The 18,222-nt window shown below is 38.9% G+C and overlaps 1 protein-coding gene across 9 annotated transcripts in view; it reads left to right on the top strand.

Moving 5' to 3' along the window:
* LOC127452709 (signal-induced proliferation-associated 1-like protein 2) overlaps positions 1–18,222 on the top strand; it is a 112,167-nt gene that overhangs the window by 48,693 nt on the left and 45,252 nt on the right. For all 9 annotated transcript variants that reach the window (XR_007899302.1, XM_051718384.1, XM_051718333.1 and 6 more), the window contains 4 exons: positions 4,403–4,577; positions 5,005–5,108; positions 15,470–15,627; positions 17,400–18,003. Coding sequence is in view for 8 of the 9 variants with exons in the window: in XM_051718384.1 (XP_051574344.1) it covers positions 4,403–4,577; positions 5,005–5,108; positions 15,470–15,627; positions 17,400–18,003 (1,041 nt within the window). In the remaining variant the exon portion in view is untranslated. The remainder of the gene's footprint in view (positions 1–4,402; positions 4,578–5,004; positions 5,109–15,469; positions 15,628–17,399; positions 18,004–18,222) is intronic.

Raw genomic sequence — 18,222 nt, 5'->3', positions numbered from 1 at the left:
TTACTGAGAAACTGTAACTTCCAAACAACATGCTTCTCATAACTTAAAGTATTTAAACTACAGTCAAGCTACCTATTTAATCAAGAAATTAAGCTACCCAACAAGCTACTAGCAAAGGGAGTTACTTAAATATGTAATTTTTAGATTACAGTTGAAGTCAGAAGTTTACATACACTTAGGTTGAAGTCATTAAAACTCATTTTTTAACCACTCCACAGATTTCATATTAGCAAACTATAGTTTTGGCAAGTCGTTTAGGACATCTACTTTGTGCATAACATGAGTAATTTTTCCAACAATTGTGTACAGACAGATTGTTTCACTTTTAATTGACTATATCACAATTCCAGTGGGTCAGAAGTTTACATACATGAAGTTAACTGTGCCTTTAAGCAGCTTGGAAAATTCCAGATAATGATGTCTAGCCTTTAGGCAATTAGCCAATTAGCTTCTGATAGGCTAAATGGAGTCAATTGGAGGTGTACCTACGGATGTATTTTAAGGCCTACCTTCAAACTCAGTGCCTCTTTTCTTGACATCATGGGAAAATTAAAAGAAATCAGCCAACCTTAACAAGTCAGGTTCATCCTTGGGAGCATTTTCCAAATGCCTGAAGGTACCATGTTCATCTGTACAAACAATAGTATGCAAGTATAAACACCATGGGACCGCAGAGCTATCATACCGCTCATGAAGGAGACACATTCTATCTTCTAGAGATGAACGTAGTTTGGTGCGAAAAGTCCAAATCAATCCCAGAACAAGAGCAAAGCACCTTGAGAAGATGCTGAAGGAAACAGGTAGACGTGTATCTATATCCACAGTAAAACGAGTCCTATATCGACATAACCTGAAAGGCTGCTTAGCAAAGAAGAAGCCCCTGCTACAAAACCGCCATAAAAAAGCCAGACTACAGTTTGCAAGTGCACATGGGGACAAAGATCTTACTTTTTGGAGAAATGTCCTCTGGCCTAATGTAACAAAATTTAAATGTTTGGCCATAATGACCATCGTTATGTTTGGAGGAAAGACTTGTCCTCCGCCACCCGGATTGAGGTGAGTAACTGCACCACCACAAGGTCCTACTAAGTAGTGGGAATTGGGCATTCCAAATTGGGGAGAAAAGGGGATAAAAATATATATATAAAAAAAGTGGCCATCACAAAGCCCTGATGTAAATCCGATAGAAAATTTGTGGGCAGAACTGAAAAAGCGTGTGCAAGCAAGGAGGCCTACAAACCTGACTCAGTTACACCAGTTCTGTCTGGAAGGATGGGCCAGAATTCCAGCAAATTATTGAGAGAAGCTTGTGGAAGGCTACCCAAAATGTTTGACCCAAGTTAAACGATTTAAAGGCAATGCTACCAAATACTAACAAAGTGTATGTAAACTTCTGACCCACTGGGAATGTGATGAAAGAAATAAAAGCTGAAAGAAATAATTCTCTCTACTATTATTCTGATATTTCACATTCTTAAAATAAAGTAGTGATCCTAACTGACCTAATGCCTAATGCCTAAATGTCAGGAATTGTGAAAAACTGAGTTTAAATGTATTTGGCTAAGGTGTATGTAAACTTCTGACTTCAACTGTATATTTAATTCTGCAGTAAGAACAGGATTTATCTGGCACAAAAACAATGAGGATCACAACTGACAGCATTAAATGGAATGGATACAATTAGACAAACCACAACTAATAAAACTAGAAAGCACCCTAATATTAACTGAGTTGAAAACATAGTGATTAACAGGAGCATTAACTATAAATGAATAGTTCACCCAAAAATGAAAATTCTGTCATTATTTATGCACACTGATCCAAATGCACTCACCCACCACTCAGGAAATCTGAAATCTCAGGAGATCAGCAGTTACAGAAATACTCCAACCAGCCCATCTGGCACTAACAATCACATCACATTTTTCATTTTTCCCCATTCTGATGGATGATGTGAACATTAACTGAAGCTCCTGACCCGTATCTGCATGGTTTTTTGCATTGCACTGCTGCCACACGATTGGTTGATTAGATAATTGCATGAATAAGTAGGTGTACAGGTGTTCCTAATAAAGTGAGTGTATATATGATGTTATTTTTTATCTTTCTTGTCATCCGTTGTGTTGTCGTGTAGCATGTGTTCTGTTACAACAACATAGCGCACACGAGTTTCTACATCTTTGGGCGAGGTATTTTCCTGAACAACCTTTATGAGGGCACATTTCCTTTTCTAAAATATAAATATGAATATAAATCACTTTGTGTGATCCTTTCATGCTAAATATGTCTAATTTAAATGTAATTAATATAATGTAATTTAAATAATTAGGCTATTACCAATCAAATGAAAACATCAAATCATAAGCTGTCCAATATTGTGCATAACTAGGTCTAGGATAAGATATTAAAAACTACACTGCCTGGCCAAAAAAATTAAGTTGCATACCCTAATATTACGTTGGACCGCATTTAGCTTTGATTACGGTGCGCATTCATCGTGACATTGTTTCGACAACCTTATGCAATGTCACAACATTTATTTCTGTCCAGAGTTGCATACATTTTTGGCCGAGATCTTGTATTGATGACGGGAGAGTCGAACCACTAGCACATCCCAAAGACTTCAATGGGGTTAAGGTCAAGACTCTGTGGTGGCCAATTCATTTGAGAAAATGATTCCACATGCTCCCTGAACCACTCTTTCACAATTTGAGCCCGATGAATCTTGGCAATGTCAGCCTGGAATATGCCCATGCTGTCAGGGAAGAAAAAAATCAATTGATGGGATAGCCTGGTCATTTAGTACATTCAGGTAGTCAGCTGACTTCATTTTATTGCCGCATAACATTGCTGAGCCTAGACCTGACCAACTGAAGCAACCCCAGATCATAACACTGCCTCCAGAGGCTTGTACAGTGGGCACTATGCATGACGGGTGCATCACTTCATGCGCTTCCTTTCTTACCCTGACTTGCCCATCGCTTTGGAATAGGGTAAATCTGAACTCATCAGACCGCATAACCTTTTTCCATTGCTCCACAGTCCAGTCTTTATGCTCCAGTCTTTTTAGCAAATTGAAGTAGTTTTTTTCCGATTAGCCTCATTAACACACAGTTTATTCCCAATCCTGTAAGTTCTCGTTGCATTGTGCATGTGGAAATGCTCTTTCACTATTAAACCTAGCCGTGAGTTCTACTGTCGATTTTTTATGTGACTTCACCAAGCGTTTTAGTGATCTCCGATCATGATCATTCAAGATTTATTTCTGACCACATTTCTTCCACGAAGCTGATGGTTCACCACTATCCTTCCAGGTTTTAATAATGTGTTGGACAGTTCATAACCAAATTCCAGTGATTTCAGAAATCTCCTTAGTTGTTTTCTTTGCAGCATCTTTTCCACGGCTATGGGATACGTCTTCTGACAGGGTTGTGTAAGAAATGAGAAGCTACACACTGCATCAGTTAGGGTTAAAAGAATTGTTGCCAGCTGAAACACATTAATCAGTGCAATAATGATCCAATCATAGGCTCTTAAGTATCTGCTTATTTAAATCCAAACGGCTACTTTTCTTTTGGCCAGGCAGTGTATGTCAGATATAACTGAAGAACTCATTAAAGAGGAACTCATTAAAGCGGCACAAAGTGCCCTCACATTTTGAATTTCAGGGGCATTTTGATCACTTTTGGTGGCATTTTTGCCCCGAATCCTGGTTAATTTCAGAACCTGTTGGCCATTCAAGTCAGTGTTAGAAATTAACCTTTTTTGAAGGGGTGATTTTCACCCCTTTGCTTATTTGCATATTTTTTCATACTTTAATGTCAAGGACTTAAATTTTAATCAGTACATTTTTTTTTATATGAATGCTGGTTATACAATTATTTGTAACTGTATGATTTGTTTATTTGTAATTAAATACTGCTCTGCTTTCAACAACACTAATCTGACAGATACTCAATATCTGCAGAGGTACTAAATGTACACTGAATGCTATAATACAATGTCAGATGTTAATAATAAAAAATGTAATTGCATTGGCATTTAAAATGTAAATATCAGTATGTAAAGATTTTTGCCCGAATACCCCTAGACCGTGGTTCAAATTGTTTTTGACTAATTTCTTAATGGAATATTAATGAAGAAGAAAATATAGAACATGATTATGTGGCAAGAATATCATACTTGAAAATATTGGAATGTTTTTGAAAGCTCAAGACTGGCTCACATTGCTGAACTGCTCAAACATATCACACAGAAGTGACCAGAGCAAACACCGATTTGGCTGCGATCTGGAGTTTTTGTCAAAGACCTCAAACATTCGTCTGCGACAGCATGGCCTTAGAGAAGTTACATTATTGTATTATATAATTTAACCCTTGTTAATATGTGTCTGTGAATGAAGCTAAATTTTCAGCGTAAGGTGGGGGTGATGTACTGCAAAGCGGGACAGAGTACTGAAGAGGACATGTATAACAATGAGAGTGCTGGACCGGCATTTGATGAGTTTCTGGACCTTCTAGGAGACAGAGTGCAACTGAAGGGTTGGGAGAAATACAGAGCTCAACTAGACACCAAAAGTAAGGACTCAACTCCGAATGCTTTTTTCAAAGTTTCAAAATTCTTGATACAGCATTTTAAAAATGCAGTATTTATGCGCAAGACAGCTGAACCAGTAAAACATGATGCAACCATAGTGACCACAGTCGGATTATTTATGTGTAATTTAAATTAATTAATCAGCAAACTACTGTATGTAATTAGATTTTTTTTAAATAATTGAAAACAGCTCTAATAATTGCATAATATTACAATAACATTACTGTTCATTTTATGTTCCATACATAATTGTGGTACTGTTTGTTTATCTGTTTGAAATTGTTCTGTGAAAAAACAAATGTCAATACAGTGTTTGCACAAACTGCACAGAGATAATAACAGATTTAGATGAAAAACTGGGTCAAAGAGACCTAATCTGTATTTAATTGTGAATGTGTTTATTTGCAGCGGACTCCACGGGTACACACTCTCTGTACACTCGCTACCAGGATTACGAGATTATGTTCCATGTCTCCACCATGCTTCCATACACACCCAACAACACACAGCAGGTAAGCTACAGAACAAGTGGACATCCCTAAAAATGAGCATTTCTTAAAAGTGAAGTGTCATTTCTGCGCAACTAGTGTCACCAAACAGGAATGGCTAAAATAATGACTATTTTCAAACAGGTTCCCTGAACACTCCACCCAGCTTCCATCAGTCGATAAACAGACAGTCTTGCCCCAAACTCATGCCACTTGTTGAGCCAACGTTGCTATGTCTGGTCTGGTTGGGATGCTCAAATAAACATAGAACTGTCTTGAAAGTAAAATGTAAAAAAAAAAATCAAACAACAAATAGCTTACTTATAGCTATCTCTGAACTCTGGGCCATGTATATACGACATTTTTTCACTTGTGAGTGATTTGGCGACTCCAGTGGCCGAGTAATAAACCCAATTTTTGAGAATGTTGTGGTTCTTTTTTCCATGCAATGGAATGAATTATGACTGGAGATGTCAAGCCACCATGAAAATATCATAAAAGTGCTCCACATGACTCATGTTTTTTGTAATTAAAATTTTTTATTGATTCAAAGAAAAAAGACAGCATCAGCATTTAACTTTTAACCCCCACTACTATCCCTCCCCAAACACCTATCCCAACCTAACCCCAACGAACACGCCCGTGGTCACATAAAAATAATACACACACACACACACACACACACAAACCAACCAAATAAATAAATAAATACAATTTATAATAAACATAAATAAATAAATGAAATATATAATAAACATGCATAATTAAACTAAACTTCTCTCTCCTCATCCCTTCCCCGAGAGTCCCCCAAAACTGCCAAATACCTACCCCACCTTCTGAAAAACAAGTCCCCAAACCCCAGCCTTTTACCTGCCATCTCCTCAAAAGCTGCCACCATCTCCGCACACCACTCCGGAAATGGTGGCACTCCGTCCGACTTCCAACCCCTTAAAATAATTTGACTGCCAATCATAATACTAGTCAGAACCCAATTTTTTAAGTATTTGTCCCCCAAATTTATGACTCCCCATCGCCCAAAATACAAAGTCTGGGGCAAAGTAAAATTTTAGTGCCCAAAACGTCACACAAATAACTCTGAACCTTCAACCAAAAATCTTTGGTCTTAACACACCCCCAAAAGACATGGGTTGTGTCTCCAACTTCTGATTGGCATCGCCAGCAGGTGGGTATGTCTTTAAGACCAAGCCTATATAATCTAGAGGGGGTCCAATAAAATCTATGTAAAATCTTAAATTGCATAAGGCGAACCCTTGCATCTCTAGATGCAGACTTGACATTTTTTAGAATCCTAGTCCACACTCCTTCCTCCAATACCAAATTCAAATCTTTCTCCCATAATCTCTTGATAGACGTTAAAGCTCCGTCCCCCAAACTCTGAATTAGCAGGGAGTAATACAATGATGCCTCATGACTTTTTTCAAAAGCAGTAATCACCTCTCCCAAAGTATCTGCCGCTTTAGGGGGTGTGTGCTACTCCCAAAAACAATACAGAGCAGGTGGTGCAGCTGTAAATACCTATAAAACTGAGATCTGGGAATCCCAAAATAATGAACCAAATTCTCAAAAGATCTCAACACTCCACTCTCATACAGGTCACCAAGTGTAGTAACCCCCTCACAATCCACTCTGACCAACAGAAAGGGACTTATTAATACGTAATTTAAGGTTCAGCATATGCTTGAGGCAACATTTAAATAAATGTCAGAATTAAACACTCTGGACACTTTTGTCCAAACCACGTGCAAATGTGAGATAATGGGGTGTGACTTAACTTCTCTGGTTTGTATGATAGAAAGGCTTTGCAATGGCATAATAGGGGCAAGGACTTCCTGTTCAATATGAAACCAGGGAGGGGCTCTCTCAGGTGGAAGCTACCAATGAGCCAAATGTCTGAGACCGAATGCATAATAATAAAACAAAATCTTGGGTAGGTCTAGCACACCTTTATCAATCGGCCTATGTAACTTGTTGAAATGTAATCTGGGACGTTTACCATTCCAAATAAAGGACTTCGCTATGCCATCAAATTGCTTGAAATAAGAGAGGGGGACATCTACAGGGAGAGATTGTTGCAGGTAGTTGAATTTTGGAATACAATTCATTTTAATAACATTAACCTTCGCAATCAAATATAAATGTAATGAAGCCCACCTACTCACATCACTCGAAAACCTTTTTATTAAAGGGTCGAAATTAACTCTAACTAAATCAAATTAGCTGGGAATAAAATGTCCAAATAAAAATAATGGCTGAAAATCCGTTACTGGGCAGTACGCTGTCAGAGCCAAAGCTTCAGATTTAGACCAAATGACTCCTGAGAACCTGAGAACTTAGAAAAGGAATTAATAATTCTGTGGAGGCAAGGCATAGATCTAGTGGGGTCGGAGACGAATAATAAAATATAATCTGCGTAAAGCAGAAGCTTATGTGCCAGACCTCCCGCCATCACCCCTGGAAAATCATCCTCCTTTCTTATCGCGGCTGCTAATGGTTCCAGGGCAAGACAGAACAATAATGGGGAAAGAGGGCAACCCTGCCGGGTGCCCCTATCCAGAGTAAAATAATCTGAAATTAATCCATTTGTTTGTACCGCTGCTACCGGGTGTCTATAAAGTAACTTAATCCATTCAATAAAAGTATTCCCGAACCCATACATTTCCAAAATCTTAAAAAGATAATCCCATTTTACCATATCAAACGCCTTTTCATCATCAAGTGAGATGGCAGCGAACGGAGATTGATCATTCGCCACTGACCACATGATATTGATGAAACGCCTAATGTTATCAGAAGAGCTGCGGCCCCGAATAAACCCCACCTGATCTATATGTATAAGAGATGTCATAACTTTACTCAATCGGTTAGCCAGAATTTTTGACAAAATATTTACATCTAACTGGATCAGGGAAATTGGACAGTAACTCTTACACTCGCTTGGATCTTAGTCCTTTTTAAGAATCAGACTAATCCGGGCTTGTGTCATGGTTGGCGGAAGCTTTCCATTCTTTAATGATTCCATATAAACTTCTAACAAAAGAGGAGCCAGTTCTGATCTAAAAAATTCAGTGGCAAAGCCATCTGGCCCCAGAGCCTTGCCTGTAGGCAGGGCCTTAATTACTCGTCAAGCTCCTCCAAGGTTATCTCAGAATCAAGATATTTTTTTTTGCTCAGTCATCAGTTTAGGGAGTTCTAATGGTTCCACAAAGTTTATAGTATCTTCATCAGTAGACGAAGATGTGGAACTATTAAGATCAAGATAGAATTCTTTAAAAGCATTATTAATATCGATGGCTGAGGTAAAAATTTCACCACCAGCAGATTTCACTGAGGGAATGGTAGAAAAAGACTCTCTCTGCTTTATAGATCTAGCCAAAAGCTTCCCTGCTTTGTCCCCCGACTCAAAATATGACTGTCTTGCCCTGAATAGCCAAAACTCCACCATCCGCAACAAAATAGTATTATATCTGTATTTCAGTCGGGTCAATTCTCTGAGGCCATCAGACGACATTCGGCACTTCAGTTCTGTCTCTGTACTTTTAATATTCTCTTCCAACTCCACGAGTTCTCGTGCTTTGGATTTTTTGATGAATGAGGCATACTGTATGATCCGACCCCTAAGAACCGCCTTAAGTGCCTTCCAAGCCATGCCCACAGAGGATACTGAGGACCAGTTGGTCTCCATATAAACATTGATTTCAGCCTTTAACATTTGTTGGAAATCAGGATTTTGCAAAAGGGATACATTAACCCTCTGGAGTCTGAGGGTGTTTTGGCCCATGGAGAAGTTTTGACATGCCTTGACATTTGTGCTTTTTTCAGTTGCTAAAAAAACATATTAATGGCTAAAGTCTGATAACACTGTATTCAGCACAAATTGGGCTACAATAATATGTGAACAACATGTATATACATGTTTGTATCTTTGAGAAAATAACGTTTATGCGTGGTTTTTGAAAAAACAAAAATTTTAAGTCACTGAAATAAGGCCATATAACACATACTAAACATTTGTTCACGAGACTTTTGAGAACTGGATCTTGTAGCCTGGAGTTTTTGCTACAAAAATGATGTGAAAACCATCCTGATCACTCATTCATACAAAACAATATAGTCATTTAACTTTTGTAAGACACTTTTGTAAGATCATCCAGGCCATATGCGAGGAGGCGTGGATGATCATGAATATTGATGTGATTCACACCTGAGGAGACAAAGACCCCTCCCCTGAGAGAGAAGTAATCTGACTATACATTTTCTTTACATAAAGACTTTACTTAAAAACTTTAGACCTACACTACTGTTTAGATCTGTAAGATTTTTTTAATGTTTTTAAAAGAAGTCTCTTCTGCTCACCAAGGCTGCATTTATTTGATCCAAAATACAGCAGAAAACAGTGATATTGTGAAATATGTTTAAAATTTAAACTAACTTTTATATTTGAATATATTGTAAAATGTAATTTATTCCTGTGATCAAAGCTGAATTTTCAGCATCATTATTGCAGTCTTCAGTGTCACATGATCCTTCAGAAATCATTCTAATATGCTGATTTTCTAATATGTGCATATTTACAGCACATTTTACACATTTACACCCGAACAGATATTTGCAAGCACAAGCTTCATTGATGATAATGAGGCAGCATAAACACTAGTTAAAATATAATCTAAACATTCATATTATTTTATATAATATTACATATTTATTTCATACAGCATACAATTTAAATACCTGCTTTAGCCGAAACAACATTTAAATGTAAATAAATCTTGCCTATTAGGACAGATTTTACATTTCAAAACTCTGAATCCTGGTTGGCAAGTCTGGAAATAGTCCAACTAGTAAAATATGTCCATGTTTATATAAAATAGCATGTCAACTAATATGTAAGTAAAACTATATGACTTACTAATCCGAAATTGTATCCTCGGCTGGATCAAGTCGCTCTTCAAAATGCAAATGTTCCTTGTCGGATTGCCGCTCTTCTTCTGAGGAAAATGTGAACTCTTCATCACTATCCAGGAGCTTCCTCACCTGTGTAGCATGCCATCTTCCAAACGCGCAGAACAGTGAATGAACTTGATGTTTTTTAAGGCATTGTTGGGGGCGTTTACCATTTGCATTGATCGCCTCAGCACATTACCATATGAATAGTGCGCTCTGCTGGTGGGTGTGATCACATTAGGGATAATTAGCTGAGCCAGGAGAAACTGCACATCACTTTGTTTCATACAGATTAGATTGCAGGAGAATATTTGCTTTAAATTTGAATTGTTTTATTTAAAAGTAGACATTTGAAGCTTTCTTTAGACACATGTTTCATGTTTGTCTGATAAGAATTCGCTGAGTTTCAGTTCAATTTTGTGACATGTTTTGGAAAGATGCTCACGGAGTCAGAGTCGGCTGAGAGCGCACCCTGTTTATTTTCTTTATTTTACAAAAGCACAAGGTTTTGTGGTTATTGTGAGTGTACACAAATAAAAGTAGACCCTTTATAGTCTCTAATGATGTCTTACACTTATATGTATGCCCAAAAATGACGGAGAATTTTAAGTTGTTTCCGCTGTTATGAGGCGCGTCCGTCAACCCCAGAGGGTTAAAGCGCCAACTAATAAAAAGGATTTCTTTTTCTCCATATTTGGCAACACCTCTAAACACACCAGGGCGTGATCTGAGACTAAGATGTTTCCAATTGAGCAATCAACAACAGATGAAATGAGGGACTTATAAAATAAAAATCTATTCTAGAATAAATCTTATGGACTGATGAAAAAAATATATAGTCCCTACCAGATGGGTTCAAAATTCTCCTAATAGCTGTAAGACCAAGATTTTTACACATCCTGTGAAGCGCCAGTGTTGCTCTAGGGGGCTTACACACTTTTGCTTCAATATGATCAAGGACTGAGTCCATCAATAGATTAAAGTCTCCTCGCAATATTATATTGTGAGGGGTGCCAGCGGCTTGCAACATCCCTTCAAGATTTATAAAAAAGCCCTGATCATTAGCATTAGGTGTGTAAATACTAGCCAAAATCAACCTTTGCCCCTGAATTTCTGCTAAAACAATAATGACTCTTCCTAATTTATCTTTAATTTGTTTGAGACATTTGAATTGTAGATTTTTACTTATCAGTGTAATGATTCCCCTGCTCTTACTTGAGCCAGCACTAAAGAAAACATGTCCACCCCATATCTTCCCAAATTTTTCAGATTCCTGCGGGGAAAGATGCGTTTCTAGAAGAAACACTATATCATATTTCTTATGTTTAAGAAAAGAGAGATAATCCACTCATATTAACATTTGACAGTTTGACATATTAGAAAAAATAGATTGTGTGTCAAAAATAAAATTATAAAGACCACAATCCCCATTAGTGAAACAATCAAATCCCAAACTTCCCCCAGAAAAAAAAAAAAAAACCAGAAAAAAGAAAAACGTGCGCATTAACCCCGTGCACGACAGCGCCAACCAGCGTCCATCCTTCTAAACTCAAAAAGTCCATGTACGCCTGTGAGAGTCCCCGCGACAATTTTACCGTCGGATTGCTCAAGTCTGGTGCTTCTGTCCAAATGTTGTGAGACAGAATTACATAACAGAAAATCTATAAAACATACTCCAGCCAATAAGCAGAATAAACACAAAGAATTTGTAGATTCATTCACAAAACTGTCTGGAAGGTGTGTTCCTCCACAAAACAAATTCCAGCTGCGGAACCAGCACATAAAAATAAATAAATAAAGCTGCCCAGTTTTCTCGGACAGACAAACGAATGTTCAGTGAGCCGGCTGTTCATGAGTGCAGCAGATGACGTAATCCTTCCAGTGTCCTGCAAAAAATACTCCGCAAAAAAACTCCAGCCAATAGGAGGCATAAGCACATAGAACGAGCAGTTTCATCCACAACTGTCCCGATGGAGTGTTATTCCACAAAACAAACTCCAGCCACTAGGCGGAACCAGCACAAAAAGAAACAAAAAAGGCACCCAGCTTCCTCGGATGGTCAAGTCTATGTTCAGTGAGACAGCTCACTTGGAGGCACGTGAGAAACGCACCATGACTTCCTCAGACCATTGATTTTATGAAAGACATCGCTTGTTGTGGGCATGTAAATATTTTGTGGCCATCCTTAGTATCTATTCTCAATTTTGCCAGGAACTTCAGTGTAAAAGCGACCCTTCGTCAATGCAGAAGTTTCTTGAAGGAGTGTTATTCTACAAAACAAACTCCAGCCGCTAGGCGGAACCAACACAAAAAGAAACAAAAATGGCACCCAGCTTCCTCAGACAGCCGAGTGTATGTACAGCGAGATAGCACACTTGGGGGCCATATGAAAGTCACCAAATGGTTTACTAACCCCATTGTCTCTATGAAAGACATCGCTTGTTGTGGGCATGTAAATATTTTGCGGCCATCCTTAGTATCTATTCTCAATTTGGCTGGAAACATCAAAAAGCGATCTTCCATTGTTGTAAGAGTTTCTTGCATTCCTTGAATCGATCGCATTTCTCTCTTGTCGAATTTGCAAAATCTGGGAACAAGAAAATGATGTGATTCTTCCAAGAAAGATTTCCTTTGCTCCTCACCTCGCGCAACACAAGATATTTATTGGATGATCTCAGACATTTAGCCAGAATTGATCGGGGCCTCTCTCCCTCAGCCGATCTGCGAGCCGGAACCCTGTGAGCTCGCTCAATTTCCAGCTTATGGCCTGTTATGTCGAGCAGACTCGGGAAGAGCTCGTCTAGGAATTTCACCATATCTCGGCATTCTTCATACTCAGGAATTCCAACAATTCTGACGTTATTTCGCCGGCTATGATTCTTCAAATCCTCCAGTTTTTACAAAACACATTGCAAATCTACTTTGGTCACTAGCAGATTAGCAGCTAATTCCCTCTCCGATGACTCCAGATAATTGATCCATCTCTCGACGTCCCCGATGCTTGTAACTAACTCAGAGAATTTTGTTTCCATCACAGTAATCGATCTACGTATTACAGCAAGATCCTCTAAGTCCGCAACGACTTTCGTCAGCATCACAGACATGCTCGCCAGTTAGCGTTGGATTTCTCCTACCGCACCATCCAAACCGAGCCCCTGGTCTGCGGGCCCATCTGAGGCACCAGCTTGAGCACATAAGTGTCTTTTAATATCTCAAGAGCCCGAGGATTTTGAATACTTTGCCATGTTGACTTCAAAGAACAGATATATAGCAGGGTGTATCAAATCTCACCGGTTTATGACATAAAAATCATTAAAAACTAGCAAAGTGCGCAGAGCTCATCGTTTACACATCCGCTCCTCACATGGCATCACCGCTTTCTCCCACATGACTCATGTTTTAAGAAGAAGCAGTAGCCTTCACATTCAGCAGGGGGCAGTAAGCAAAGCTCCAGCTGTACAGGCAATGCACAGCTGTACAGGAAACAAAACAACACAATGAAATTTGAAATTTGAAATTTTAAAGTACATAAAAAGTAAAACAGTTATTTAAAACTATTATAACAAATTGCAAGATTACAATTTTTTATTTTTTTGGCAGTATATTGAATAAATTTAATGCATTATTGGTGAAACAAAGCATCAATTTCTTTCAAAAACAAAAACGTCTTAGTCATTCCAAAGTTTTGAACGGTAGTGTGTAAGTATACATAGACGAAACAGTGACAGGTATATGTTCAATAGGTATGTTTGAAACAAACAATATATTGACTTCCAGAGTCACTATTTGTGTTCTGTTTTTGTTTACTTGTCTGCCACAAGTCTTCTGAAGCCATACAGTGTTCGAAGAACAGACCAAAATTTGAAGTTGTCATTCACTGCAAGAGAGGTAGCAATGTCCAATTCGTGAGCTGATATGTTAACAAATCGTGTCAGTTTTAATGAGTTTGTTAATCTAGCTTTAGTCCGATTCATTCAGGAATCAGATTGATCCAGTTGTTATTGACTCACTGACTAAATGATTTGTTCACAATGGTTCTCAATCTAACTGCTCACAAGAATGAAAGATTATCATTAAAAACGACTTGCATTTCAGTCTGTCCCTTACACAAAGCTGTCGTTTGACTTCAGGCTTGCAATATAGAGCACAAGTCATATAGAGCACTGTTATGATACCTTAATAATGCTTTTGCATCCTTTTTGAAGCTTGAAAGCTTCAGTCCCATTTGTTGTAATTGGATGGAAATGTGCGACCAGTACATTTGTCGAAACTTCTCTTTTGTGTTCCATGGAAAAAGTAAATCATACAGGTTTGGAATGACATGTGGGTGAGTAAATGGTGACAGAATTTTCATTTTTGGGGTAAACTATTCCTTTAACATGTAAAGAAATAATAATACTACAGGATAGTTGAGCGTTGTGTGAACCAAATGACTAAGTTCGCACATGAAACTCTACATGGCGCAAGCTGATAGGTTTTTTTAACTTGTCATCTGTTCGCTCACATACAGTACGATATGTCAAGAAAATCGACTCGCATGGTGTAAGCTGATAGGCCCTTTGATATGTAATCGGGCAGTCGATCAACTCATGTACTCTCTCTTTGTGTAACATTTAAATTTGCTCAGTTGCAAGTAAGCCGGTTTCACTGTAGCGCTCTTTAAAAGCTATTTGCTCAGGTGGTTGCTGGTGCTTTTTCTTCTGTCAGCTTGAACGGTAAGGTCTGCTTTTGGCCACGACACATAGAAGTGCGTCTTTAACAAGGTAAACCGTAGCCAAATCAGGCACTGACACATCGCTACCTTATGTCATTAGTTTAAGTAAATCCACACATGGCTAGGCTAAGTCACTAGTTACATAAGCTCTGTGCTTTCGTGGTCCAGGGACACATTATGAGTCAGATGACTAACCATTTAAGCCATTTGGCCAAGTAGGCCCAGGCACACATAGAAATTAAGTTCATTAGTGAAATGCCATTCAGCCAAGCAGGCCAATGCACAGCTAGCTAGCATATACTCAGTGCACATGACTCTTCAGAGCAGCAGCAGCGCACAAGTATTGGCGGTAGATCTGCTTGGTAGGGGGTTGTGTTTTGTGTTATGCGCTTTGAGCAACTTCCCTGTTTTGTTGGGGGAATTTATTTATATGTAATTGTGCAGCAACTGCATGTTCAAATCAAATCAAATCACTTTTATTCACTTGCTTAACTCAGCATTTCTGTGTATGTTCTAGCATTAGCAAGTCTCCATAATTGCTCTGCAGCAGCATCAGCAGCGTAATAGATCTAGTCCGCCAATACCAGTATCCTATCAATATGTCATACCCCCATTAACATGCTAAATCTTTCAGATAGTTGTCATGACTGAACTAACAACCTGACTTCTCATTTTCGCAACCTCTGTTTCTCTATTTTTGTCCTAGTTACTGAGGAAAAGGCACATAGGGAATGATATAGTCACAATAGTCTTCCAGGAACCAGGCGCTTTACCCTTTACACCAAAAGCCATCCGTTCTCACTTTCAGCATGTGTTCATCATTGTCCAAGTCCATAAGCCCTGTGCTGATGATACTTATTACAGGTAAGAGAGTATACCAAACTTGCTGAAGGAAAAAAATGGGCATGCACGGATATTAAAGTTGAAATTGTCATGACATATTGAGTGTACAGTTGAAGTCAGAAGTTTACATACACTTACGCTGAAATCTTTAAAACTCATTTTTTAACCACTCCACAGATTTCATATTAGCAAACTATAGTTTTGGCAAGTCATTTAGGACACTTCTTTGTGCAAGACATGAGTAATTTTTCCAACAATTGTTTACAGACAGATTGTTTCACTTTTAATTGACTAAATCACAATTCCAGTGGGTCAGAAGTTTACATTCACTAAGTTAACTGTGCCTTTAAGCAGCTTGGAAAATTCCAGAAAATGATGTCAATAATTTAGGCAATTAGCTTCTGATAGGCTGATTGGAGTCAATTGGAGGTGTACCTCTGGATGCATTTTAAGGCCTACCTTCAAACTCAGTGCCTCTTTGCTTGACATCATGGGAGAATCAAAAGAAATCAGCCAAGACCTCAGACAACAATTTGTGGACCTCCACAAGTCTGGTTCATCCTTGGGAGCAATTTCCAAATGCCTGAAGGTACCATGTTCATCTCTACAAACAATAGTACGCAAGTATAAACACCATGGGACCACGCAGCCATCATACCACTCAGGAAGGAGACGCATTCTGTCTCCTAGAGATTAATGTATTTTGGTGCGAAAAGTGCAAATCAATCCCAGAACAACAGCAAAGGACCTTGTGAAGATGCTGGAGGAAACAGGTCGACAAGTATCTATATCCACAGTAAAAACTAGTCCTATATCGACAAAACCTGAAAGGTTGCTCAGCAAGGAAGAAGCCACTGCTCCAAAACCGACATAAAAAAGCCAGACTACAGTTTGCAAGTGCATATGGGGACAAAGATCTTACTTTCTGGAGAAATTTACTCTGGTCTGATGAAACAAAAATGTAACATTTGGCCATAATGACCATTGTTATGTTTAGAGGAAAAAGGGTGAGGCTTTGCAAGACAAAGAACACCATCTCAACTGTGAAGCATGGGGGTGGCAGCATCATGTTGTAGGGGTGCTTTGCTGCAGGAGGGACAGGTGCACTTCACAAAATAGATGGCATCACGAGAAAGAAAATTTATGTGGATATATTGAAGCAAAATCTCAAGACATCAGCCATGAAGTTAAAGCTCGGTCGCAAATGGGTCTTCCAAATGGACAATGACCCCAAGCATACCTCCAAAGTTGTGGTAAAATGGCTTAAGGACAACAAAGTCAAGGTATTGGAGTTGCCATCACAAAGCCCTGACCTCAATACGATAGAAAATTTGTGGGCAGAACTGAAAAAGCGTGTGCGAGCAAGGAGGCCTACAAACCTGACTCAGTTAAACCAGTTCTGCCTGGAGGAATGGGCCAAAATTCCACCAACTTATTGTGAGAAGCTTGTGGAAGGCTACCCAAAACGACTGAAGTTAAACAATTTAAAGACAATGCTACCACATACTAACAAAGTGTATGTAAACTTCTTACCCACTGGGAATGTGATGAAAGAAATAAAATCTGAAATAAATAATTCTTTCTACTATTATTCTGACATTTCACATTCTTAAAATAAAGTAGTGATCCTAACTGACTTAAGACAGGCAATGTTTTCTATGATAAAATGTCAGGACTTGTGAAAAACTGAGTTTAAATGTATTTGGCTAAGGTGTATGTAAACTTCTGACTTCAACTGTACATAGAAGAAGAAAAAAATTATGTACAAATTTAATTTATCTCCTTTTTCATAGAGTGGCAGTTACTCGCTCCAAGGACATCCCTCTCTTTGGTCCTCTGTTCCCTAAAGGTGCACGCTTCCCACGTTCGCTAGCCTTCCGTGACTTTCTCCTTGCCAAAGCCATTAATGCAGAAAACGCTGCTGAGAAATCAGAGAAGTTCCGCTCCATGGCCACACGCACACGGCAGGAGTACCTGAAAGACCTGGCGGAGAACTACGTCACCACCACACCCATTGATTCTTCCACCAAATTCCCCCTGCTGTCTTTGGGTGGAAAACGTAAAGAAAAGTTAAAGGGAGCTAAGGGGGCAGAGCTTCACAGCGCTGGGGCTTTAGTGTGGGCCGTCACAGCAGTTCAGGGTGGCCAGTGCAATTGGCTGAACCTGCCCTGCCTGCTGGGCGTGTCGGCAGAATCGGTGGTGCTCATCGAGCGATTCACACGAAGGGTGGTTTTTAATTGCAGCTGTCGTGATGTGATTGGATGGAAGGCAGTGATAGAGACCGGAGCTCAGGGTGGGCCTTGCCTGGATATCTTCTATGAGAGGGGTGAGGCGGTGACTGTGTCTGTGCCAGACAGCCAAATGGAGGATATTAAGGAGGTGGTACAGAGGCTTGAGGTAAGAATTATAGTTATCTAATTCACCGTAAAGCAGTATACCAGTGCATATTCAAAGAGTTGGGTTTCTTGAAAGAGAAATCGATTTTTAACAATAATGCATTAACCTTTCAACTCAGATGTGCCTTAAGCACTGAGATGTATGCTTATGATATAAGCAATGATAAATGCTTCTATATTAGCCATAGGTCAGTGTGAACTTATTTTTATAAAAGATTAA

Source organism: Myxocyprinus asiaticus, chromosome 2 (assembly GCF_019703515.2).
Source record: "Myxocyprinus asiaticus isolate MX2 ecotype Aquarium Trade chromosome 2, UBuf_Myxa_2, whole genome shotgun sequence".
Taxonomy (NCBI): Eukaryota; Metazoa; Chordata; class Actinopteri; order Cypriniformes; family Catostomidae; genus Myxocyprinus; species Myxocyprinus asiaticus.
Note: the sequence above shows the minus strand (reverse complement) of the source record. Positions and strands in the feature narration are given on the sequence as shown.